The sequence below is a fragment of the Podarcis melisellensis genome, assembly GCF_964234715.1.
Source record: "Podarcis melisellensis genome assembly, chromosome: 15".
NCBI classification, from domain to species: Eukaryota; Metazoa; Chordata; class Lepidosauria; order Squamata; family Lacertidae; genus Podarcis; species Podarcis melisellensis.
In genome coordinates, this window is record NC_138532.1 from 11133976 (window position 1) to 11161184 (window position 27209).

The 27209-nt window shown below is 45.5% G+C and overlaps 1 protein-coding gene across 7 annotated transcripts in view; it reads right to left on the minus strand.

Moving 5' to 3' along the window:
* PKNOX2 (PBX/knotted 1 homeobox 2) overlaps positions 1-27209 on the minus strand; it is a 440472-nt gene that overhangs the window by 84251 nt on the left and 329012 nt on the right. For all 7 annotated transcript variants that reach the window (XM_081891021.1, XM_081891017.1, XM_081891018.1 and 4 more), the window contains one exon: positions 10101-10272. In XM_081891021.1, the coding sequence (XP_081747147.1) occupies positions 10101-10272 (172 nt within the window). The remainder of the gene's footprint in view (positions 1-10100; positions 10273-27209) is intronic.

The following is a 27209-nucleotide window of genomic DNA, read 5'->3' on the forward strand; positions in this document are numbered from 1 at the left end:
TTAATTGACTGTGTGGCACTCAGCAGCTGATTGAGTTGATAATGGCAAGATCTGACCTTTTTCTAATTTCTAATTATGTGCATCTCGCCTGTGAGGAATACATGATTCTTATTCTAATGATGCTTAATGTCGCTGGCCTTTTCATCTCCTCTTTGCCGTCAGCAGTGGTGGACAATTTACATAGGATTAGTAGCATTAAAATTTTGTAGATACAACAAACAAACTTTGGGGGAAAACCATATTTGCTACAGCCTGTCTTAGACGGAGCCATTTCTTGCGGAATTCCCACCAAACTGCGACCCAGCAGGAAAATGAGCCAATGAGAGGAACGTGTGAGAGAATGATAATGATCAAAATATCTTATACTGAGTCTGTATTGTCTGGATTCATTGATAGTTAGGGATGGAGCGATTTGGTTCACTTTGCATTTTAATATGAACCCATATAATTTGTACTTCCTGAAAAAGCATGTGAACCAAAATACTGCTATCCTTCAAAATTCACGCTTCACCAAATTTTCTGATGCAACCAAAAAATTTGTACAAAAATGCATAATACTAGTCCAGTGTTCCCCAAACTTGGGTCTCCAGCTGTTTTTGGACTACAACTCCCATCATCCCTGACCATTGGTCCTGGGAGCTAGGAATGATGGGAGTTGTAGTCCAAAAACAGCTGGAGACCCAAGTTTGGGAAACCCTGTACTTGGGTGTGTACATAAAAGTGCACATATTAATGAAATTAGCATTCAGCATTTACTATGTATGGGGAAATTGCAATATATATATATATATATATATATATATATGCTTTCGTAGATTTTCACGGGTACAGGAATGCAGGTTTTGGTGTCCTCGGGTGTCTTCCCGTGTAAAAGTTGGGGTGTCTAGGCGACGTTTCGACGAGGTCTCACTCGTCATCTTCAGGCTGGTGCTTTCGGCTTCTTGTTACTGGAACAGAGCAGGATCTCAGTGTTTGAGTTCCTATAAATACTGTTGAGGGGGTGTGGTGTATAGCCTCCAATGTTCTGGGCAGAGAGGAAGTTCCCAGGCTAGTGTGCCTTTTCTTCTTTTGTTCCTTAATTACTTGAGGGATATCTTGAGTGATTTCTTGAGTGATATCCTGAGTACCACTTAGGTGGGTCATTAGGTGTGGATTAGTTGCTAAAGTCTTTGTGTCTTGACCTCTTGAACTTTGTGAAGAGTTTTTCTGAGAAGATGGCTGTACTGCACTTAGTTGTGCTCTGGCTTGGCTTCGTGTATAGGGGCGAGCTGTGGTTTTGTGGCCTGTGTCAGCCAGATCTGTGTAGGGATTGCAGGGATCCCACAGATAAATTACAGACACCATCCAGTAGCCAAACCATGGTGGCACCTCCGGATGCTGCACCCCCCTGCAATCCCTACACAGATCTGGCTGACACAGGCCACAAAACCACAGCTCGCCCCTATACACGAAGCCAAGCCAGAGCACAACTAAGTGCAGTACAGCCATCTTCTCAGAAAAACTCTTCACAAAGTTCAAGAGGTCAAGACACAAAGACTTTAGCAACTAATCCACACCTAATGACCCACCTAAGTGGTACTCAGGATATCACTCAAGAAATCACTCAAGATATCCCTCAAGTAATTAAGGAACAAAAGAAGAAAAGGCACACTAGCCTGGGAACTTCCTCTCTGCCCAGAACATTGGAGGCTATACACCACACCCCCTCAACAGTATTTATAGGAACTCAAACACTGAGATCCTGCTCTGTTCCAGTAACAAGAAGCCGAAAGCACCAGCCTGAAGATGACGAGTGAGACCTCGTCGAAACGTCGCCTAGACACCCCAACTTTTACACGGGAAGACACCCGAGGACACCAAAACCTGCATATATATATATATATATATATATATATATATATATATATATATATGTGTGTGTGTGTGTGTGTGTGTGTGTGTGTGTGTGTGTAGTAGTGCCTCCTACTTGGGAGGTCCAGAGGGTGGCAATACGAGAACAGGGCCTTCTCTGAAGTGGCTCCCTGTCTATGGAATACTCTCCCCAGGGAAGTTCACCTGGCCCCTTCATTATACACCTTTAGGTGCCAGGCAAAAATGTGCCTTTTTAATCAGGCCTTTGGTTGATTTGTTTGACATCCAATGCCCTTTTAAAATGTGTTTTTTTGGGGGGAGGGCTATTGCATTGTTTTTATTTTGATTATGTATTATGTATCTTATATCTTTATTCTGTCAACCGCCCTGAGACCTCCAGGTAAAGGGTGGTATATGAATTCATTAAATTAAAATTTTAAAAATTAAAAATGCACTAAAACAGGGATTCCCAAATTGTGGTCCATGGACCACCACTCATCTGCGAGCTTCATTTGGGTGGTAGAATCAGACTTGTAGAATTGGAAGGGAGCACAAGGGTAATCTATTTTTACCTTCCTGTTTACCTTCCTGCTGGAGCGGTACCTATTTATTTACTTGCACTTTGACATGCTTTCGAACTGCTAAGTTGGCAGGAGCAGGGCCTGAGCAACGGGAGCTCACACCATTATGGGGATTTGAACTGCCAACCTTCTGATCAGCAAGTCCTAGGCTCTGTGGTTTAACCCACAGCACCACCCGCGTCCCCTATCTCGGGTATCTCCAGCTAAAAGGATTAGGAAGCTGGTGATAGGACAGACCTCTGCCCCGAAGAACCACTGCCAGTCAGAATAGTTCGACGACAACTCCCTTCATCCCTGATCATTGGCCAAGCTAGCTGGGGCTGATGGGAGATGGAATCCAATAACACCTGAAGGGCCACAGGTTCCTCATCCATGTTTAGACAATCCCAGGGTGAATGTATCAGTGGAAAGCAACTTCCTATGCACAAGTTCTAGCCACATCAGTGTGAGTTGCAGGGAATGCCATTGCAGCAAGAAACACATGAAAACAACTGAGCTATTAGTCATTTTGTGGGATCGTTTTGCTTTAAGCAAAATACCATTCTGTCTCTCAAAGCTGCACCACACTGGTGGTGATGGCTGGATGGCTGTTTACTTCTGCAGAATCAATGGTGCTCAGTAAGGAGTAACTGCATTTCCTATACAGCTAATGCTACGAAGCCGAAGAAATCCAGGGTTGGTGCCTATGTCTTATCTCGAATGCCCTGGTGCAATGGCTGGGCATTCCAGGGGGTGTGAGAAGATGGGATGACATGTTTTCTAGGCATGGAAATGTTCAAGCAGCAACCTGGCAGGCTGGTGCCAAGGGCTTTCTCCTATTTATTGCATTTAATTATGTCCCACAGATGTATTGCAGCGAGTTCAAGTGACGGCAAGGAATGGATCCAGCCGGCCTCGTGGGAAGACGGCAGCGCTTTGCAATGCTCCTGAATTCATTGGCACAGCTTTCACTTTGACACGGAATCCCTTGGATAAATGACACGGGATGCTGATATAAGAACGGTGAACTTTAATATAATCTGTGCAAAAATAGCAGGAGGCAGTCGCAACAAGCTGGTTATACTCTGCAGACAATCTCTCAAAACAAAGGAAGAAAGAAGCCCAGGCGTTTAACCCATTGTGGTCTCCTCCAAGCCCCATTCCTATCAATTTCACCGAAGGAAGCCTCCATACCACCGTAGCCTGGAAAAAATAACAAAATAAATAAACTGTCATATGCATCAAAATGAAAAACGGGAAGCCGAGAATGAAAAAAATCACAGCTGCTTTAAAATGATCAATGTTCTCAATGCACAAGAATATTACTCACCCCCTTGTCCCAGATTTAAGGATTGTAGGTCTTCTTTCAAACAATGCTGGCTTGCAGGATGGGCCAGGATCTTTCTGCTCATCACGTGCTTTGGATATGAAGACAAGAGATCCGGTGGCGAAGTACCTTCAGCTGAAAGTTGCTCATCGTGGGTTGAAGTTGCAAAATTGTGGGATGCTCTCATGCTGCGGTTGCTTTCAAGATTGGATCTCTACAATGCGCTCTACGCGGGGCTTCTCTTATGCTTAATCCAGAAGCTGAACGCTTGCAGCACAGTTGCTGACAGGAGCGAGACCCCATCAGCAAATAACACCTGTGCTCAGAGACCTGCTGATTTCTTACCAGGCCAAGTTAAAGGTTTTTACCAGTACTGTAGGAAGCCCTTAACAGCTTGGGACCAGTTTACTCGCAACATGGCCTTATCCCATCCCTCATCTCAACTGCTTTGACCTGGCACTGCTTACAGTTGCCACATAATACTTGTTCCACTGAAATAAATCTTTCAGTGTGTCAGCATCCACACTTTGAAACTCCCTGATTGTTGACAGAAGGCATGTGCCTTCACTGTACAGTGGTACCTTGGGTTACAGACGCTTCAGGTTATAGACGCTTCAGGTTACAGACTCCGCTAACCCAGAAATAGTAGCTCGGGTTAGAACTTTGCTTCAGGATGAGAACAGAAATTGTGTGGCGGCAGCACGGCGGCTCCATTAGCTAAGTGGTACCTCAGGTTAAGAACAGTTTCAGGTTAAGAACGGACCTCCAGAACGAATTAAGTTCTTAACCTGAGGTACCACTGTACTCTTTTCAGTGCCTGCTAATAAAATCTTTGTTTAGGCAAGCCTATCCATAAACGTGGAATGCTGACGTGTATTTTAATCTAGTTCTTAGCTCAACTATTTCTGAAAGTTTTAAATAGTTGTTTTTGACTCCTTTTACAGATAATTTCAGAGTTTTCTTCTTCTTGAGGTTGTTGTTGTTTTACAATATTACAATCAAGCGGTATGTAAAATAATAAATAAGAAAACGCACCTGGTGCCAACAATGTCCACTTTTAGGCACCAGGCAAATATGTTCCTGTTCTGCCAGATTTTTGGATATTAACGTGGGACGACTTATGGCCTGTTCTGGCATTCAGCTTTTACTGGAGTAGAATGTTTTCCTTGCCATTGATGTTGGAACGTCAAATACTTTTAGCTTGTCTGCATTTTACTGTTTTGTCAACTTTATGGCATTTTTGTCTTTCAAATACTTGTCTAAGTCACGTTGTATTTGTAAGTTGCTTTGAGACTTAGTTGTAAACAGCAAATCACCACCACCACCAACTTCCTAGGAGTATTTGGTTTACCGCTGTGAAAAACAAGATGCTTGGCTTGATGGATCTTGATCTGACCCCGTATGGCTCTTATGTGCTTATTAGGTGTCCACTTTCACTGCCATGCCACTCAGCTCTGAATGTGGACATGAGTGTAACCAAATATAAGACAACTCTCAGCTCATCTGCACTCACCTTTGCATTTATTGGCACAGATCCGGGCTTTCCAAGGTCCATGCCTGAGAGCCTTTCTTCCTGCCTTGGCGCTCCCCCTGCAAAAGTCTGTTCTTTAGCACTGAATCAGAGTAAAGAGCTATCCGCAGAAAAACTGTTTGCTCCAACTGCTGTTTGCTCCAGTTCAGCAGCAAAGAGCAGCCTTCCCCTGCCATTCTTGAACATGGACCAGGAAAGCATGGACTTGTGCCTAGAATGCACAGGGCAAAAGTTAAGCACCCTCTAGGTAATGTGAAACCTAACAGAAATTTTGAAGAAAGTGAAGAGAAAAGTTGGGGGGGGGGAGAATGATAAAGAATTAATTGCTTGGTCATATTATGCAGGTTAATGCCTTTCCCCCCATCTTCTTTTTTTTGGCAAATTTCCTTCTTGGTATTTATTACTATTTAAATCCACTTAAGATTTCTTTGTGGGGGGTTCTTCTCCTAAATGTGGCCTAGAAGCTGAGGCGGCAAATGTGCCTTCAGATCCTAAAGAGACAGAAAGGCTGGAAGATAGGATTATACTAGACAGTTAAAGGAATTATCAGCATATTTGCAGCGCGGCTACTGAGCCGTTCACAATGCTATAACTATTCAAAGCTACGTGCTCTATTTGGGTAATAATGGGGCTGGCCAATCACAATGCATGGATTTGCAAAGAGCACCTAAGAGAGATAACTATGCACTAATTATGCTAATCAGGCAGCCATTACCTATTTGCAGGGAACATCATTACTATGCGAAGTATCCCTTTGAATGCCAGTTTCCAGGTGGCAGAGTTTTGCTTGTCCTCAGGTCCTGCTTGCAGGCTTTCCCTGAGAGTCTGGCTGGCCACAGTAAGAACAGGAAGCTGGACTAGATGGGCCAATGGCCTGAGTCAGCAGGAGCTGCTCATGTTATGCTCTGGGTGGCACTTTTCAAGGTATTTATCACCCATACATTTCCCTTCTTCTGTCAATGAACTCAAAGCAACATGAACAGCGTTCCCAGGCAGCCTCCCAACCAGGGACTGACCAGATGCAGACCTACGAAGCTTGAGCAAGATGCCTGCATCAGGTGGGACTGCATTTACAAAACCAGATGCCAGAGTCTTGCCCTGGTGGCAATAATCATGCAAAAGAGACACCATTATTTACATTTTTCAGCCATAACATTTTAACTGACATCACATTATCAACACAATCCGACATTAACATGGGGATCCGTGTATGCAAAATTATTGTCTGTGTGTCCTTTAAATATTCCTCATATCACACCAACCACATCACCCAAGATATGTAGCATTTGCTGTGGAGTGGAGGGACGCTGGGTTTGACCAAGCAGAGCTTGATATTATGAAGTTGTATTATGGAAACTTAAGAGGATGGCCGACAGTTAACGTTAGCTTTGCTAGCCAGGCTTTTCTGAAACCGTGAACTATTAGCATGTAAGACAGTGGCTGTAAATACCATTTTGCTGAGGCTAGGTGATTCTTGCCATTAATTATTATTGCTACACCTGTAATAAGTACAGGTTCTTGGGAGAAAAGCAATGACAAACCTAGACAGCATCTTAAAAAGCAGAGACACCTTGCCAACAAAGGTCCGTATAGTTAAAGCCATGGTTTTCCCAGTAGTGATGTACGGAAGTGAGAGCTGGACCATAAAGAAGGCTGATCGCCGAAGAATTGATGCTTTTGGATTATGGTGCTGGAGGAGACTCTTGAGAGTCCCATGGACTGCAAGAAGAACAAACCTATCCATTCTGAAGGAAATCAGCGCTGAGTGCTCACTGGAAGGACAGATCGTGAAGCTGAGGCTCCAATACTCTGGCCACCTCATGAGAAGAGAAGACTCCCTGGAAAAGACCCTGATGTTGGGAAAGATTGATGGCACAAGGAAAAGGGGATGGCAGAGGACGAGATGTTTGGACAGTGTTCTCGAAGCTACCATCATGAATTTGACCAAACTGCGGGAGGCAGTGGAAGCCAGGGGTGCCTGGCGGGCTCTGGTCCATGGGGTCACGAAGAGTCAGACATGACTAAATGACTAAACAACAACAATAAGTACATATACACACAGCCAGCCACAGACATAGATCTAGGGTATCTGCAACTGGCAAGGGATACCTCCAGGCAGTCAGTATTTTGTGGAAGGGACGTAAGCACATACTGGAACTTTGGGTTTGCACAATTAAAGTGGATTAAATGGCTCTGTCACCCTGGCAATGAAGAACTGGACTTTTTGTGGTTTGCAAAGTGATGTGTGAGATGCACTGGAGAGTGGGATGCGTGGATGGCTAACGGGAAACCAAATATACACTCTGCAAGCAAATCAGGATGAATGCACACTGCCCCATAAACAAATCAAAATAGACGCTCAATAAAGGCTGGAGCTCATCTAACCTCTGCATAAGCTTTGTGCAAGCAAATCAGGATGAGCGCTCAATACATAGGTCATGTGGAGGAGTCCATGGTTTCACAATCCCTTTGGGCTGCGAGGCTTCCTTAATGATTCTTCCCTTGTAATATAAGGCTATTCTCCAAAGGAACTATTGGTAGAGCTAAATAAATGCCAGAGGCGTTCTCCCTTTAGGCACAGTGTCCTCTCTGCAGATTGGCTATTTCCTTCTCAAAAATGTCAATTCCCAAGCGTAACCATTCTCCCAATGTTACTGATTCTATCCTCCCAAGAAGGCAGCCTCCATGAATGACTGCTGGTTCTTAGAAGCAGGCTCTGTTATGCAAAAATAAGACATATGCATGTTTTCTCAAATGGCCTAACTTATTCCAGCAGCCCAACCTGAGTTTCCTTGGTGTTAGCCAAGCAGCATGGTCAGAGGTTTCTTCTTTTTCAAAATGGATTAGCTCTATTAAATGTACATACTGCCTCAAACAAAGTGTCTTCTCCCTAACTGAGAGCACGTGTTGCGGTGGGGGCCTACAGGCCACCCCACTGTTGCTGGGCGGATGTTTGGAGAGACCCAGGCAGGGATTGGTTAAATTGGGACACTGGGGAGATTTTCTTGTTTCCAATTTGGAGGAGGGACAGAGGTTTTAAATGCTGGACGCCCAGCTTTGGGCGTCCTCTTGGCTGCTTGCACTGGATCACCCGCCCACCCTCCCTGAATTGGGGGGGGGGTTGTTTGCTTGACCTTGCTATGCCTGTCATGGGGTCGTCTGCTTTTGAGGCAGGGGCCTGGTAGGAATTTTGTCCATTTGGCTGATTGGCTGGTGCCATTTGGGTTTTGCCTACTATGTAGCAAATCGTCACAACTTGTAAGGTTGGTGGTTAGGCATTGGTTCAAATTGGTTGGTGGAGGGGTAAGTGCCTACCCCTCCAATGGTGTTGCTGAGAGGGAATTCTGTTAAAGGAATCCAGGGGCTTGCCATCCTTTTCGTCCTTGTCCCTGGCATCGGACTTGGGCCGTGCAAGCCCCCAGGAGCATGCGGGTGAGAAGTGAGAGACTGATGCCCAGCTTCATTTCTCCCCAATATTGTTTCCCTGACTGGCTTCCACTGGAATCCGGAAGTCAGTTCTGTCCCTGGGGCAAGGACAGATAGTCGTAACCAATGCCTAAGCAACCATTCACATGTGTGTATTTAAATAAAGTTGTGGCCAAAACCATGCCAAAAACCTTAAACAAAATTGATGTGTGATGTGTGAGTTATTGGGGGTGACTTGGGGACCTCGAAAGGATTCCTGAAGCAATTTAAAGGGACAGCGCACAACATTGTATATTGTGTTCAGTGTTGTGGGGCCAAAGCTGTGGATCTTCTGCTCAACTAAGGTTAGGCAGAAGTTCCTTGCTGAACTTCAGGAATATGACAAAGGCTTTCTTATTCCAGGAGGCATTTTAATGTAGTGTTCAGGTTTTATGCTCAGTTTTATGATGATTTTTTTATAGTTTTATTCTCTGTGTGGTTTATTTTTATGTACACCACTTAGAAATGCTAATGGTTAATCGCCATATAAATGCCTTAAATAAATAAACGCCTATTAAAATGAAGCAAATGTACTAAAAGTGTTCGTCCACAAAAATCACACAGTGACATAACTAAAGCAAACTCATCCCACTCCTCTCTTTCTTTTAAACAGTTTCTGCTGCTGCTTTCCCATGGTGGCTGGCGGCCTTCCTCCCTTAGGGACCATTTTGCCCTGCAATGCATCTGAACGAGGACAGTAGCATCCTTCCTCAGATGAAATGTGGGGTGAGATGACCCGTGACAGAGGACTGCTGCCTCCATGGGAACTGCGGACAAAAACTGGTTAAGGCAGGAATGGCAGAGGAGTAATGTTTAAAAGTAAGTGTCTGCGCTGCTGTCTCTAACTGCTGAAAATTAAAAATAAAAGCTCTCTGCCTCTTATAGCGCCCTCAAAAGTCACCAGAAAAGTCAACCAAAGAAATGGCCAAACCTGCCAGTTTTCTGTTTCTCTCAGTTTCTCATTTGTCCATTCTTAAGTTCGGTTCTCCACATTTCGAAACCAGTTTGCAAATTTGTTTTTTTTTAAGTCCTCATGAAAATTCACAAGCATTCCAGTGCAAATTTCTCCTTGCACAAACTTGCTTATATGCAATTTTGCCTAAACTACACATTTTTGCAAAGCAATTTCCCATAATATAATGTGTTTTTCTATGTTATTTTTAACCAGTGTATGCACACTTTACTCTAGTGTGCATTTTGAATCAAAAGTCTCCATCATATCTAGTTTTCCACTACCATTTTTTTCTACCCTCTCTTTTTGCCCCACCCCCAAATCTAACTACCTACCTATTGATCATCTATCTACCTATCTTCCCTTGAGAATGTTCAACACTCCATGACTAACTGGTCCGGGCAAAACCATTACCAGGTTGTCGAGCTCAGGGTCATCGCTGAAGAATGGTTTGTGCTCTTGTTCTTGCTGGTGTACAAAATTCTCAATGTCGACATCAAAGCTGGCAGAAGTGATGCACTCTGAGCCTTGCGTTGCCTGCTCACATTTCTCAAACAGCAGGGTCAGGAGGGGGAAGAGAGGATGTCTAAGAGAAAAGGAAAACACAATGTCATTTTCACAGATAAACACAGTTCACTCATGCTGTGGATGAGGTCCACCATTTCCTCTATTTCCACTGCCATTGATTATGTAACCAAAACACTATCACCTGTGCACAAGTGAGTGGCATTAGCAGTTTTGGAGCAATCCCAAGCTTTGCAGAAGGACAAAATAATAATAATTAGAAGGAACTCCTAAGGGGGTGGGACCCTCAAAAAACTGACCAATGAGAATTGAACATACTGGCCACACATTGTTGACTGACTGTTGAAAACTGGGGTCTGGAGAGGAGAAGGGAAAGGAACATCCTTAAAACATGTATCTGGCAGGGGGAGTGTAAAGGCAGCTGCTAGCACGGAAAACTACATACAGGGAAACTGATGATGAAGAAGTCCTGCTCACACATCTGGGAAATGACACTGGCTCTTTTCATATATTTGGGGAATGGTGTGTGTGGGGGGGGGGGTGGCATGGGATTGTGTCCTCAGTCACTGCTCCTGAGCTACACACATCTATCCTATCCAGTCTCCATGTATACAAGTTTTTTTTTAAAGATATTTATTGAAAAATGTTTGCATACTACTCATTCAAAGAGCCCACACAAATTAAAAACAAGCAACTAAATGCAGCCATCCAGAGAGTAATACAAAAGAAGACAAATTAAAGCCAAACAATGAAAGAACAGCATAAGCTAAGAACAGCAGCAATACAATAGGATGCTGTGCACAAGGCTCTGTATCCTCGTTCAGGAACAATGCAAAAGGCAGGATCTCTTTACAGCTGCCCAGATGCAGAGCTTCATTTGTACGTGCACAGAAAATACAGTGATACCTCAGTTCTCGAATTCCTCTATTGACAAATGTTTTGGAACCCGAATGCTGAAAAGGTAAAGGGACCCCTGACCATTAGGTCCAGTCGTAACCGACTCTGGGTTTGCGGTGCTCATCTTGCTTTATTGGCCGAGGGAGCCGGCGTCCAGCTTCCAGGTCATGTGGCCAGCATGACTAAGACGCTTCTGGCGAACCAGAGCAGCGCACGGAAACGCCATTTACCTTCCCACCGGAGTGGTACCTATTTATCTACTTGCACTTTGAAGTGCTTTCAAACTGCTAGGTTGGCAGGAGCAGGGACCGAGCAACAGGAGCTCACCCTGTCATGGGGATTCGAACCGCCGACCTTCTGATTGGCAAGTACTAGGCTCTGTGGTTTAACCCACAGCGCCACCCACATCTCTGAATGCTGAAAACCCAGAAGTAAATGCTTCCGTTTTCAAAAGTGCCTCGGAAGTCGAACGGCTTCCGCTGCGTGTTTTTCAATTTTCTCAATTGAATTTGCAGACAGCTCTTTGCGCCTTGGTTTTCGAACATTTCGGAGCTCGAATGGTCTTCCGGAACAGATTACGTTCAAGAACCGAGGTACCACTGTAGTGGATTTAGCTGAAAGGCAACACAAGGCAATGCACCCCAAGTATTATTATTGTACAATCGTAAGTTTGTTGTATAATAAACAATGGCTGTGAGGGAATGTGGATGTGACTGTAACGAAGGGACCCTGTACTTCTGAATTAACCACTACACCACTGGAGGGTACCCATGTAGACTCTATGGAAAACAACTTAACTACCATATGAAGGTTGGGAGTCTGGGACAGGAGGCACAATCCTGATCTATGTGTTGACTACTCCTGAAACTAAGGTCACCTGCTCAGAGTTTAAAGGGGAAAACAAGTAAGCAACGTTAAACTGAGAACAGTAAACTTACTTGGGCTACCCATCTGCTAACTGACATTACACTGAGGGAAACTAAGAAGGGCAAGAGGTGCATTGCAAGTAAATTAAGTACTCCACACCTCTGTGCACTAATTTGGCAACAAGGCTGCTGAGATTGGCAGTGCAGGCCTAACATAATATCAGATATCACATTTCCCTCCTGCTTTCACATATGCAAGGAGCTGGAAAAACCATATGCCCATTTCACTAAGGGCTGAAAAGTCACTCTTTATTTAATCAAAGCAAGTGTGTTTTAATTTCTTCGAAACCTGTTGTCTTGAATGCTTTAGTGCTAAAGTTATCCCAAGAGTCCAGTGGGTTGAAAGATCTATTATACACATCAACAAATAAGAGGAACCAATGGATTAGCCAAGCCTTCCAGGACCAAGGCAAAGAGAAAAGCAGGTGAAGGGGTTAAACTCTGGTATAAGTCTTCATTTGCAGCTACTAATACTGCAGCATATTACAGTCTAATCTAGACTGATCCCAGTTTAATGCAAGATTCTTCAAGCCATGAGCTGAATATGGAGGGGGGGGGGAATCCTCCCTGGTCGTAATTTAGGCAGCCCTGCCGAGGCTTAGCTAAGGGATATGAAAGGCAAATTCCAGACGGTGTTATGAATTATTTCGCCTTATGAACCTTCCCACTCTCAACAGATGCCTGCTGTCATTTAAACAGCCTCTAGATCAATTAGAAATGAAAGGCACAAATCGACCCTGCGCAAGGGCACTAAATTACTAGGAACTAATAATCCAAGCAGTAATGCCAGGTGGTAGGAGTTCAGCAACGCACCCCAACCCCCCCCCCACATGCACACACCTTTGCACACAGCAGAAATTCCTTCTCAATGTTATGGAGAGAATTAAAGTGCAGGCAGTGGGAGGAGAGAGAGAGACAGAGAGCGAGAGAGAGAAGCAGCAGTTTGCAACCCCTTGGCAAAATCTTTGAGGGATGCAACCTCTTTGTACATGGCTGTGGCTCAAAAAGAACAAAGTCCTAGAAAGTGGAAGATAGGAAAAACACTAGCTAGGACACTTAAAATCTCCTTCCCAGACTCTCATAACAGCATGTAATTTTTAGGGTGTGTTTTTTTGTTTGTTCCTTAAGACAGGAGCAAGTTGACATTCTGTATCTGTATTCTCCCTGTTATACGCAACTGCAAATTCAAATGTATCCCTATCGTGTTTTATGACTTTCCTGATATTGTATGTGAGCTGGAACAGGTCTGTGACCAAAATAATAAATTTATTTATTAAGTTGATATTCAAGAGAAATGATTGCTTGGGGGGGGGGGTGCGTCCAGGGCTTTTTGAGCTGTGCTTCATACATCCTATCCACTTTGCCTCCCTTAAAAAAATAAAAACAAAAACTTGGGGTGGTATTCACTAACGTGTTCCGTCAGCACGAAGATTTCCACTTGTGCTTTCTGTCCGTTAAAAAACCAAACATAACACAACAAATCCCTAGCCTCGGAATTCTTATAATTTTAAACATATGCCATATTGCATGTGACTCCAGTTGGGGTTGTGGGGTAAAACAAAGCAGATCCTACAAGTTTGGCCACTGAAATTTATTCTAAAACATTTTTTTCTACTGTCAATCATCAAATTTTGATTCTACAAAACACCCCTTTCACTCTACAGTGGATGCTTGGGTTGTGAACATGATCCATGCGGGAGGCACGTTCGCAACCCGCAGTGGCACGTCTGCACACATGCGGGTTGCGATTTGGCGCTTCTGTGCCAGCGCGAAGCGCGATTTAGCACTTCTGCGCATGCGCGACTGCTGAAACCCAGAAGTAACCCATTCCAGTACTTCCGGGTTCCGGTGCGTCCGTAACCTGAAAAAACGCAACCTGAAGCATCTGTAACCCAAGGTATGAATGTAGTTTGATTCTACAAAACACCCCCTCCACTCTTATTTTTGCAATGAGTCCAGCAACTGAGGTGTGTGTGTGTGGAGCCAAGTTCCTTGTCTGGGGGGTGCTTGCCCCTGCTGTCTCCCTCTAGCACTGCACATGCATGTAACAAATAAATACATGTTCCTTGTTTGGAGCATTGGGTTGTAGCCAATGCTGGTCCTACTCAAGAGTATACCCACAGAGGTTTAGGCTCCATCTGCACTATACATTTAAAGCAGTATCATACCACTTTAAACAGCCATGGCTTCCCCCAAAGCATCCTGGGGACTGTAGTTTGTTAAGGGTGCTGACAGGAGAATTCTTTTCCCTTCACAAACCTACAATTCCCAAAATCTCTCTTCTCTGGGAACTCTGGGAACTGCAACACTGTAAGGGGAAGAAGAGATTTCCTCACAACTCTTATGACTTTGTTATCCAAAATCATCATCATCTAACAGCTCCCCACATTGGATATAGCCCATTGTAAGTTTTGTTCCTAAGGAATACATTTTGCTGCCCAGGGTGGAGAAGCAAGGCAAAGATGCACTGGCCAGTCAAGTTATTTTAGCATCTGAAGAAGAAAATCCTACACATTCCATCTCCCTATCCTGGCAAATCGGGTCCTCCCTTAAAGAGGGCATGTATTGCGGTGAGACCTGGAAAACCGACACCCTGTGTTGTGGGTGGGTACGATTGGTCAGCCACAACACCCGATTGGTAGGTCCTTCATAGCTGGGTGCAATCTGGCCATTGGGATGCAGTCCAAATGTTTTGTGGGTCCTATTTATGCCCATGCACGTGACCCAGAGCTTCCTCTTTCGGCGCGTGCATTTGGAACACCTGCCCACCTCTCCCTACTTTTAGGGCTTTGCGCTTGACCTTGCTATGCCGTTGTGTGTCGTCTGTCATTGGGACAGGGGCACAGCAGGAATTTCCCCCACTTGGCTGATTGGCTGTTGCCATTTGGGTATCGCCTGCCGCGTAACAAATCATCACAACTTGTAAGGTTGTGGATAGGCTCTGGTTCAGGTGATAGGGATGGGAGAACGCTCTCGCCATCCCTATGTGAAGGGTATTCCGTTAAAGGAATCCGGGACTCAACGGTTTGGTCAAGCCCTGAGAGGGGGTTGTGCCCGTGCCTGAGTCCAGGGGGACATTTGGTTCGCAGAGTTAGCCTGTTCCCGGCTTTCCACTTATCCAGGTGTTCACCCTTGGCTGACCTATGCTGGAACCCTGGGTCAGCGCTACCTGCATGGCAACCAGTCACTTTCTGTAATCAATAAAGTTGTGGCCTAAATTCTGCCAAAAACTAAAATTTGAGTCAAGTGTGAATTTATTTAGGGGGGAGGTTTCTGGGTCTGAACATGCAATAGCAATAAACTGAAGAGTCAATAATTTGCTGCCCTTTCATAGACAACCGAAATCAGCTGCCTAATGACTGGGTTGGTCCTGCAATTATAGTCAACATTATAAAGTCTCAGCAAAGCATCATGGCAGTACTGGCGAGACATAGCCAAATTCCATTAGTGGTATCAAGCAAAGTCTTATTAGATGGTAAAGCAAGTGACCAAAAGTGCAGGCCCTGAGCCCATCCCATGATCTAAATGTGGTATATTATCTCACAACTGTCATGGATGCTTTAGGTCCCAACTCTACAGTTCTAGGATTCTGAGTGTTACAGAAAGTTTTATTTCACCGACTATTGATACTATTTCTGTGCATGAAAGAGGCAAGGACACAGTCTCAGCTGGTGTGTTTTCTAGCCATTATCGATGGGAGTGCCCATTCATCATGAGAAACAGTCATTCCTAAAGAAAGTGAAGAAAATAACATAATATAGTGGTGGTTTTATTGATTCAACCCCCCTGGAGGTCACCTCATTCACTGAAATGGCCTCAAACAGAATGTTTCTGTGAAGGCCTTGAAGCTGCTTGTGGCAGACAGAAAAAGAGGGTAGCTGACAACATGGCTGTAGAACAAGAGGATAACTCTGGGTTCCACTCTCACCCTAATTAATTGGTATTATTATTGCTGTTATTATTACTACTTAAATTATTAAAATTTGTTTACGGCCTTATACCTATAGATCCCTTTTACCTTCTTGTGTCTGGAAGCGGTTGGAGGATGGATGGCGGCTAACAGATTGAGGTTGAATCCTGACAAGACAGAAGTACTGTTTTTGGGGGACAGGAGGCGGGCAGGTGTGGAGGATTCCCTGGTCCTGAATGGGGTAACTGTGCCCTTGAAGGACCAGGTGCGCAGCCTGGGAGTCATTTTGGACTCACAGCTGTCCATGGAGGCACAGGTCAAATCTGTATCCAGGGCAGCTGTTTACCAGCTCCATCTGGTACGTAGGCTGAGACCCTATCTGCCTGCAGACTGTCTCACCAGAGTGGTACATGCTCTGGTTATTTCCCGCTTGGACTACTGCAATGCGCTCTACGTGGGGCTACCTTTGAAGGTGACCCGGAAACTACAACTAATCCAGAATGCGGCAGCTAGACTGGTGACTGGGAGCGGCCGCCGAGACCATATAACACCGGTCTTGAAAGACCTACATTGGCTCCCAGCACATTTCCGAGCACAATTCAAAGTGTTGGTGCTGACCTTTAAAGCCCTAAATGGCCTCGGTCCAGTATATCTGAAGGAGCGTCTCCTCCCCCATCGTTCTGCCCGGACACTGAGGTCCAGCTCCGAGGGCCTTTTGGCGGTTCCCTCACTGCGAGAGGCCAAGTTACAGGGAACCAGGCAGAGGGCCTTCTTGGTAGTGGCGCCCGCCCTGTGGAACGCCCTCCCATCAGATGTCAAAGTGATAAACATCTACCTGACATTCAGAAGACATCTGAAGGCAGTCCTGTTCAGGAAAGTTTTTAATATGTGACATTTTAGTGTATCTTTCATCTTTGTTGGAAGCCGCCCAGAGTGGCTGGGGAGACCCAGCCAGATGGGCGGGGTACAAATAATAAATTATTATTATTATTATTATTATTATTATTATTATTATTATTATTACCTGTACATCTCGGGACAGTTTGCAAAGCGTGTTCTCCCTAAAATGAGAGCACGGGTTGCGGTGGGGGTCACTGGGCCAGCCCTCTGTTGTCAGGCGGGTTAATGGTTATTGCCTGGCACAACAATTGGCTGACCGGGTTACTGGGGCAAATTGCATGTAGCAAATTGGGAGGGTGGGACCATAGGCTTTAAATATTGGGGCACACTGCTTTTGCCTTCTCTTTCGCAGAGTGCATCGGATCACCCGCCCGCCCGCCCTGTGTTCTGGTTGACCTTGCTATGCCTGTCATGGAGTCATCTACCGTTGGGGCAGGGGCCTATTAGGAATTTTGTCCATTTGGCTGATTGGCTGGTGCCATTTGGTTTTTGCCTACTACTTAGCAACTCATCACAACTTGTAAGGTTGCGGTTAGGCATTGGTTATAAAAATTGGTGGAGGAGGGGTCAGGATAGGCTGGGCCTGCCTCTCCAATGATGGTGTGGAAGGGAATTCCGCTAAAGGAATCCTGGGGCTTGCCACCATTTCATCCAATCCCTGAAATGGGACCAGGGCCGGCAAGCCTTGGGGAGCTGGTTGGGTGAGCGGTGAGAGACTGTTGCTCAGCTCAACTGATCCCCAACATTGTTTTCCCTTCACTGGCTTCCGATGGAGTTCGGAAAGTCAGTTCTGTCCCAGGCGGGGGGACAGATAGTCATAACCAATGTCTAAGCAACCGCTCACAGATTTTGTACTTTAATAAAGTTGTGGCCAAAATAGTGCCAAAAACCTTAAACTAAAATTACGTGTGATTTGTGAATTATTTGAGGGGTGGCTTGGGGGACCTCCACACGCAACCATAAGATTACAATATAAAAGCCACAAAAGACATAACACAAATATGTACAAAAACAAACCATCGCTGACAGCTCCAGCACCAAAAGCTTTGAATTCAGGCAAAAGAAAAGTACATCTGCTTGGGAATGAGGGGTCAATTAAGAGTAAGCAAGCCCTACTAATACTCCCTGCCAGCAGCTGTGGTTAAGGCTTCTAGAAGTTTAGGCTTCTAGGATCTGATTCAAGTTGTGCTGCCTTCCTCTGTTGTATGTTTCTTGGACTCTTTCTGATGTTGCCCTCGGACTGCTGCTCAGCTTTGTCTCTGAGTTGTGCTTGATCCTAGACTGCTTGACCTTGGAAGGTTTGGACTGAGCTGCATCTGCAACCCTGCTTTCATTGGGAAATATTTATATCTTCTACAGCAGGGAACCTGGCCTCCGAAGGCAAAGGTGTAGCTACACAAATGTAGAACCTGGATGTTGAGAACCATTTTAGGAAGCCACTCATATTACTCCAGTCATGAACCACCCCATTACCATTTCTGTCCTCCTCCATTTTTACCAGATGTCAAGGAAATAAACAACCACCTGACTTTTAGAAGACATCTGAAGGCAGCCCTGTTTAGGGAAGCTTTTAATATTTGATGAATTATTGTATTTTAATATTTTGCAGAAAGTTGCCTAGAGTGGCTGGGGAAACCCAGCCAGATAAGTGGGGTATAAATAATAATAATAATAATAACAACAACAACAACAACAACAACAACAACAACAACAACAATAATAATAATGATAATTACAGCGGCTTCTACACCCCTAACATGCTAGATCAAAAAGGCTTGCACATGCTCACAGAATTCTTTCAAAATCAGGAGGGCAAAACTGTGGCTTTTTCTTTTTTCTGTAACAGATAAGGAATGTAGAAAGGTTTTAAAAAAGATGAAAGGAAGGATGCTGTCAGATGTCGTGATCAGCCTAGGCCTCTGTGGGCACTGCTGCATCTTCCATCATCTGCCACTCTCTAGATGCTGGTTGGGAGACTCATGGACTGGACTTTGCTCCCAGGTTCCAGGTCTAGTTGCCCCACTAATCCTTGGAGTCAGGGAAAAATGAGAACTGGTAGCTGGACCATAAAGAAGGCTGATTGCCTAAGAATTGATGCTTTTGAATTATGGTGTTGGAGGAGACTCTTGAGAGTCCCATGGACTGCAAGAAGATGAAACTATCCATTCTGAAGGAAATCAGCCCTGAGTGCTCACTGGAAGTACAGATCCTGAAGCTGAGGCTCCAATACTTTGGCCACCTCATGAGAAGAGAAGACTCCCTGGAAAAGACCCTGATGTTGGGAAAGATGGAGGGCACAAGGAGAAGGGGACAACAGAGGACGAGATGGTTGGACATTGTTCTCGAAGATACAAACACGAGTTTGACCAAACTGTGGGAGGCAGTGGAAGACAGGAGTGCCTGCCATGCTCTGGTCCACGGGGTCATGAAGAGTCGGACACGACTAAACGACTAAACAACAAAAATCAACCGCCATGCTGGGTAAACTTGAAAATTTACATGGCTAAAGCTAACTACCAAGTACTTGCAACGTATTGGTGGTTTTGACACATTTGACAGCACACTGAGTACACCTGTACATCTGAAGCAGCTTTGCAAAAGATTAAGACGGCATACCAGGCTTGGGGTGTTTTGGATATGTTGTAAAGTCAATGGCACTTCATAATGATGTTATTTCAGGATATAAGCAAGGGCTGGCATGTATTAAGAGTGCCCTAATGGCATCCTCATCAGCTCAGAAGCCAAGCACAAATTTCCTGGGAAACTTACACCAGCTTAGCTGTGATGCAAAGCTCCAGAAACACACACCAGTCATTTTCCACCGAATTCCTAGGATAGTTGCAAAAGGCAGAGTATTCCAAAATTTCATTGCTTTTGCAGACATCAAAGAAGCTCCTTATCCAAGTGGTTTTCTAGACTGTTGAACTCTTCCCCCCTTCCATTAGTTTAAACATTAGCCACAGTGTTAGCATTTTTTAAAAAATGAGAAGTGCTGAATCTTAGCCACCATCCTAGAGGAGCTTTACCTTCTTGTTGAAGTCAATAGGACTTAAAACTGCCACAGTGGATCATAACCCATTGTTCTCTGACACAAAGAACTCTCCTTCTCAACTTCATATCTCCACTAACATCATTTTTCAAAGTCATGAAAGTTTGACTCCTTCCCTACAGATTCCTCCCAGGTTTCAATATCAGCAGAAGAGATCCTTTTGGTAGTTCCACTGATCTCAGAAGGCGAGAGAAAGCCCAGAAGGTGGGAATTATATGTGGCAACCCCTAAGTTGTGGCTTTCCTTCCCCATGGAGGTGCACCTCACATAGTTTTCATTGTAAGCTAAAGACACACCTCTTTACCCTGACCTTTGACACATGAGGCATATGTATATTTGGGGATCTTGATTGCAATCAAAGAGTCATAGAGTTCGAAGGTACCCCAAGGACCATCTAGTCCAACCCCCTACAATGCTGGAAGCACAGCTAATATCAGTTAATAGATTACAGAATCACAGAGTTGGAAGGGACTATGAGGATCATCTAGTCCATAGGTAGGCAAACTAAGGCCCTGGGGCTGGATCCGGCCCAATCGCCTTCTCAATCCAGCCCGGGGACAGTCCGGGAACCAGTGTGTTTTTACATGAGTAGAATGTGTGTTTTTATTTAAAATGCATCTCTGGGTTATTTGTGGGGCATACGAATTCGTTCACCTCCCCCCCCCCCAAAAAAATAAAGTCCAGTCCCCCACAAGGTCTGAGGGACAGTGGACCAGACCCCTGCGGAAAAAGTTTGCTGACCTCTGTAGTCTAGTCCAACCCTCTGCAATGCAGGAATATTTTAACTGTTTTAAATACAGTCATACCTTGGGTTAAATACGCTTCAGGTTGAGCGTTTTCAGGTTACGCTCCGCAGTGACCCAGAAGTAACGGAACGTGTTACTTCCAGGTTTCGCCACTCGCGCATGTACAGACGCTCAAAATGACATCACGCGCATGTGCGGAAGCGGTGAATGGTGATCCACGCACGCACAGACGTGGGTTGTGTTCGCTTCAGGATGTGAACGGTGCTCCGGAACGAATCCCGTTCTCATCCAGAGGTACCACTGTATTGCACTTTTAGATTGCCGTGACCCCCTCTGGGACCTTATAGTGAACAGCAGGTAAGGAATATTAAATAATAATATTCAGAATAAGAGCACCCCCTCAGCAAGCACATTCTTTCCATAATGAGTGAACAAGATCTAGGTATTGGTCAGTATTGGTGTGAATAAGTGTACAGTATTTTTTTTAAAAAAATCAGCTGGAAGGACCCTAGGCTGAGTAAAACGAGCCCTGATATTGAGCAGAACGCACTGGCGAATCCCCCCATCTCCCCCCTCCCTCCCTCCCTCCCTCCCTCCCTCCCTCCCTCTCTCTCTCTCTATCTCCCTCCCTCTCTCAAGCCATTCAGAATTCGGAGGAAATAAATCTCTCTACACTAATTCAGGGAAAGTTTGATCCTCGTCAGCGCAGAACAAATAAAAGGGCTGAACTGGCCTGACATTTTACTGCAGAAGAGAGGTCGTTTTCAGCCACTAATAAAAAGGATTTGACACACGCTAATAAAGAGAAATGAATTCCTCTAATGGCCTAATTTAGCACATTCAGCACTGTTCTGCCTGCAAGTGAGCCAGGAGGGGAACTGCCAGGAGAGAATGCGGACAGGGGAGGGAAGGAAGGGAAGAAGGCTGGGGAGGGGGGGGGAATCAGGATTTTAGAATACCAGTATGTGGCTCTTGCTGCCTAGTTTCCCGTAAGGGGCAACAGATAGGGATATACTGTATGCTACTCTACATTACAAAATTAAAAGACAGCAAAAACACATTCCCCACATTAAAACTGTGATGTTGTGACAGGTACACAGGTTCCCCCCTTTATTTATTAACAGGGTTCTCATTTCATACGGAAAGGGGAAAAGGATGCTGTTTGAGGATTATTAGCCCAGGGGGTGTTATCCTGGCATAAAATCCCATCTATACCACAAACAAGGATGTTGAAGCTATAGAGCATGCTTGCTGATTTATTTTCTGTCATCTGCAGGTCACCGTGTCATTTTATGGAATCTGAATCCCATCCCCAAGAATTATCAGGCCTCTCTGTGTTCCCATATAATTAGGGCCTGATAAAATTGCTTTGCAGGCCAGATTTGGGTCATGGGCCACCAGTCGGCCATCACTATTTTGAATAATTTCTCATCCCAGAAAAAAACTCTGGCAGTCGAGTCAAGAGCATTTGGCAGGGATTGTTGACTCACCAATCACCTCTCATATACCCCTTGAACGTTGCAGCAAGCCAGAGGTTTTAAATGAGGTTCAGGGACTGTTACCTCGGGATAAATGACTGTGAAACGAGGTCTGGGAATTTGTAGGCCAAATAATGAATAAACTGCGGCCGTATTGCAGCTCAGTGTCCAAGCTGAACGATGGGGGTGGAAACGCTCCTTCAGGTATACTGGGCTGAGGCCATTTAGGGCTTTAAAGGTCAGTACCAACACTTTGAATGGTACTCGGAAATGTACTGGGAACCAGAGTAGATCCTTGAGGACCGGTGTTATAAGGTAGACTCTGCACACATCATAGCCTCCAATACATCGAGGCAAAAAAACAGGATGCTCTCCCAGAAGTCAAATGGCTTGTGTGAGATCATGGCCCACAAAGACCCACATTTTTGGGGGCTGTGCTCTCGCATGAGAGCACAGCACCCAAAAGCATGTGTTCTAGGGCACCATGTGAGGTCGCAGCCCTGAAAAAATGCTTTCTGGGGTCAAGATCTGAGAGCAAAGATTGCAGCGCCCAAAATGGCTGCTGTGCTCTTGAACAAAAACGGGATGTCCCCGTTACCCAGACAGTTGAATGGTATGTGCACATGCATTCTGATGTGAACAGTCCCTCTGTTTCAATATAGATGATGAGCTTTCGTGAGCTGACCTTCTCCCTCCATAGCGAAGTAATGCTAAGCGACTTGCTTTTGCCAGAGCTGTTGGGACATATTTAACACAAATAGGGTGACCATTTAGACTGAGCCCCCAAAGAGGGAATACATAATCTAAAAAAAGGACAGCAGTTTGCATAAGATTTGTGTACGCTAATTTGTATGTATAGATCAGGGGTCAGCAAACTTTTTCAGCAGGGGGACTGTCCCTCAGACCTTGTGGGGGGCCGGACTATACTTTTTTGGGGGGGTGAATGGGGGGGGGAGAAATGAATGAATTTGTATGCCCCACAAATAACCCAAGATGCATTTTAAATAAAAGGACACATTCTACTCATGTAAAAACACGCTGATTCCTGGACTATCCATGGGCCAGATTTAGAAGGCGATTGGGCCAGATACGGCCCCTGTCCCTTAGTTTGCCTACCCATGGTATAGATGCATACTTCAGAACTAATTACTATAATTTAAATAGGAACCATGGTAAATCTCCGCACGGTGTGGAAAACTGTGACCAAGTGACCCGTGTGCCTCCGGAGCCTTGTGTCTCGGTGCTCACTGTGGATGGACAAATTTAGATGCCTCCTGCTCTCCCTTCTTAAGGATCTTTAATTTTAAACCAGAACTGGACAGGGCAGCCCTTCGAACAGAGAACTCTTTGAAAGAGAGATCTGTCCTATGTCAAGAAGGTGACAGAGCCCCCTAACTCATGAATGTCAATGACACAACTTAGGTTCAGCACCTTTTCCTAATTCTTCCATGTAGGAGAAAGAAATGTAAATTCGGGCTTTTATTTGGTTTTTGTTTTTCATGGCAGGGGAGAAACCATTTTTATGTACATTTTCTGGAGAGAAAGGGACTCAAGTCTGCTTTGCAGAGGCTAAGAAAGTAGTAGTAGTAGTAGTAGTAGTAGTAGTAGTAGTAATAATAATAATAATAATAATAATAATAATAATATTCGCAGCATTTCTGCTCCTCCTGCTTTGCCCAAACCGGCAAGGAAATCGCAGCTTCTAGAATATGAAAAGGTTGCGAAGAAGAAACCGTCACGCATGACGAAACTGAAAGACATCTCGCTGACTAGCGGGGCTCTAGAAACATGTTTTGTGGAGGCAGAGCAAGGGGGAAGAAATAATTTTGCAAAGTTCTTTTTATGGGTGATAAAACTCCCGACACACTATAAACCCGAGCAGTAACTTCATAGCCACTCAACCATTTTCTTCCGAGTGACCTTGGCCGGGAAAGCCGACCTCAATTAGAGAGCCAACCAACTGTACCGTGGTCTGACTGCCGGGCAGTTCTTGCCTTCCCCCATGAGCGACCTTGGAAGCCTCTGCCGCGTGCAAGGGACTCGGCATTTCGGCTTTTACAGCCGACGCTAACAGACAGAAAAAATAATTTAGCAGGGCATTAACTCTGATATTTAGTTCGGGAGCCGGAAGTTGTCTTTCACCTACCAGTTGCTTACTTGGCCCCCCTCTTGCAGATCCACAGCAGGACAGCTGGATCCGCACTGCTCATTTATCACAGATTGGCGCAGAGGGATCCGAGCTGCTCATTCTTCCACTATAAAGTGTGTGTGATTTGCATGACTACCACTGATAACTGTTTACAGGCACTGTGCTGTGTGGCAAAACCAAATGAGGTTAGCAACACAGACTGAAACCCGTGTCTCAGGCCTTTTCCATACCTGGATTACTCAAACCTTGTAGCTGCAGATACCAGGATTGAACCTGGGATGTTCTGCAAGTGAAGTCTACACTCAGCTACAGTCCCTTTCTTAAAGAGCAAAATTCCTGCCCCCGCCCCTCTGGTGCTTGATTCTACCTGCAAGAAGATATTATTTATTCAACTATTTATATGCTGCTGCTTTGGGCTTCCAGTTTAATACTCATAGCAATAGTCCTGGATCCAGCTTGATGAAGAACTGGTTTCTGCCAAAATCTTCACTGCTCAGATTGGTGCAAAATGCAGTTCAAAGGCACAGCAGGTGGTAAATAATAATAATAATAATAATAATAATAATAATAATAATAATAATAATATATTTATACCCCGCCCATCTGGCTAGGTTTCCCCAGCCACTCTGGGCGGCTTCCAACACAATATTAAAATACAGTAATGCATCAAACATTAAAAGCTTCCCTAAATAGGGCTGGCTTCAGGCGTCGTCTAAAAGTCTGGTAGTTGCTTTTCTTTTTGACATCTGGTGGGAGGGCGTTCCAGAGGGCGGGTGCCACTACCGAGAAGGCCCTCTGCCTGGTTCCCTGTAACTTGGCTTCTCACAGTTAGGGAACCGTCAGAAGGCCCTCGGCGCTGTACCTTAGTGTCCAGGTAGAATGATGGGAGTGGAGACACTCCTTCAGATATACTGGACTGAGGCCGTTTAGGGCTTTAAAGGTCAGCACCAACACTCTGAATTGTGCTCGGAAACATACTGGGAGCCAATGTAGGTCTTTCAAGACCGGAGTTATGTGGTCTTGGCAGCCGCTGCCAGTCACCAGTCTAGCTGCCGCATTCTGGATTAGTTGTAGTTTGCAGGTTACCTTCAAAGGTAGCCCCACATAGAGCGCATTGCAGTAGTCTAAGCGGGAGATAACCAGAGCATGCACCACTCTGGCGAGACAGTCTGCAGGCAGATAGGGTCTCAGTCTGTGTACCAGATGGAGCTGTATACAAGTAAAGACGCTGGTCCAACAACAAGAACATGCCCCCTGCAGACACGACTTAGCACGGCAAACGGTTCCTTTCTGGAGACTGGTCAAGCAACCGGGCATTTCTCCAAGAAGGCTGAACTGAAGTGTAATGGTTATATGGGGTTGCTCGTGCATAAGTTGCCACCACTCCTGGCTAGTATCCTGGTTAAACCTTCTCTGGCTGGACAGCCCTTCACTTCGTGGCTGTTCAGTCACTAGCAGAATCCGTCAGTGGGTGTTTCTTGAACTTCTTCTAGCAAAGAAGTTCTTTGACGCCAAGTCTACGCCTACTTTCCCTGCGTGGAAGTCTTCTGCGCAGGGTGGGTGTGGGTAGCGGAGGACCCGTGCCCTCCCCGCTGGTCTCAGGCGAGGAGTCCTGGAGCCCTCTCGCCGATTCCCCCATCTGCCCCCCTTTATCCCTGGTGTTACGCTGATTTCCTTCCCCAGCCGATGAGCTCCCTCTCTCCCTGCTGGGCCCTTCTCCAGCATCACTTGGGAGCCTTGCCTCCACCTCTGGCTCCGATGTCAGTTCCCTGACATGAAGGCATGCCTGTTGACATCTGTGTGAGGTGGTGATGGAGGAGGTGTTACTGCCTCATCAGAAGTGGATGGGACAGGTGAGGTAATGACTGCCTCTGGAGAGGTGGGACAGGACAGGATTTCTGACAACTCCGGAGGCAGAGTTGGTGGCCAGACAGGCAAAATGGACGAGCCAGAGCTGGCCTCTCTGAAAGCCCCAGAGGTGGAGCCCATGTCTTGCACTGCAGGGACTGATGATGGGATGGGACAAGACAAGGGAGGTCCACTCCCCCATGGGAACTTCCCCATTATCCTTTACGCTCTCCCAACCCAGGTAGAGACCTTCCCAGCCCACTAGATGCCTCTGCAAGGTCACCTGTCAGCCCCATTCTCCCTCTCTGTCCTTGCCCAGGCAGCCCCATTCTCCTTCTCAGGGTCTACAACAGTGACAACAACAATGGCAAACAGTTAAAGGAACAACCTTAGCTCTTATTTGGGGAGCAGTGGGGCTGAATGGTGTGCCACTATATCCAAAGCCCTACCACTAGCACCAGTCATGGCAGAAGGTTGGGGGCGCTTTATAGAAATTGAATAAGCCTAATCGTATGCTGGCTACTGCCAGTGGAAACACCAATGTCAGTAGCCTGTCAACAGCTCATGATGCCATGTGGAGGAAAATCTTCACTGTATCCTAACAGAGCCTCTGAGTGTCCCTATTTTTCAGGGACATCCCTGATTTAGAGAAGCCGCCCAGGTTTCTGATTTGATCCTGATTTGACTCACCATGAATGGCTCCCTTGTCCTCTTATAATGGCAATGGCGTCCACCTGAGAGGTGCCAGAACTGAGTTCTGGCTGGAAAAAGAAGAAGCCCTGGATCTTTCTAAGGTGGTAGTGAGGAGGAATTAAGAGCCTTGGAAGAGCGTTGGAGGGACATTCAGAGCCTGGGTGCCACTACTGAAAAAGTCCTGTCCTGTGTATGTGCCACAAAGGATGAAGTAACTTGGAACAGAACATTCCCAGAAGCATAGGCGGCAAGTTGCCCTCAGCATTGAGGGGGAACGGTATGTGTGTGTGACATCACATGTGTTGCACGTGTGTGACATCATGTGTGTTGAGTGTGTGAAGTCATATGTGTTGAGCGTGTGTGATGTCACACGTGCACCGTCGCACCGTCTGGAGGAGGCCA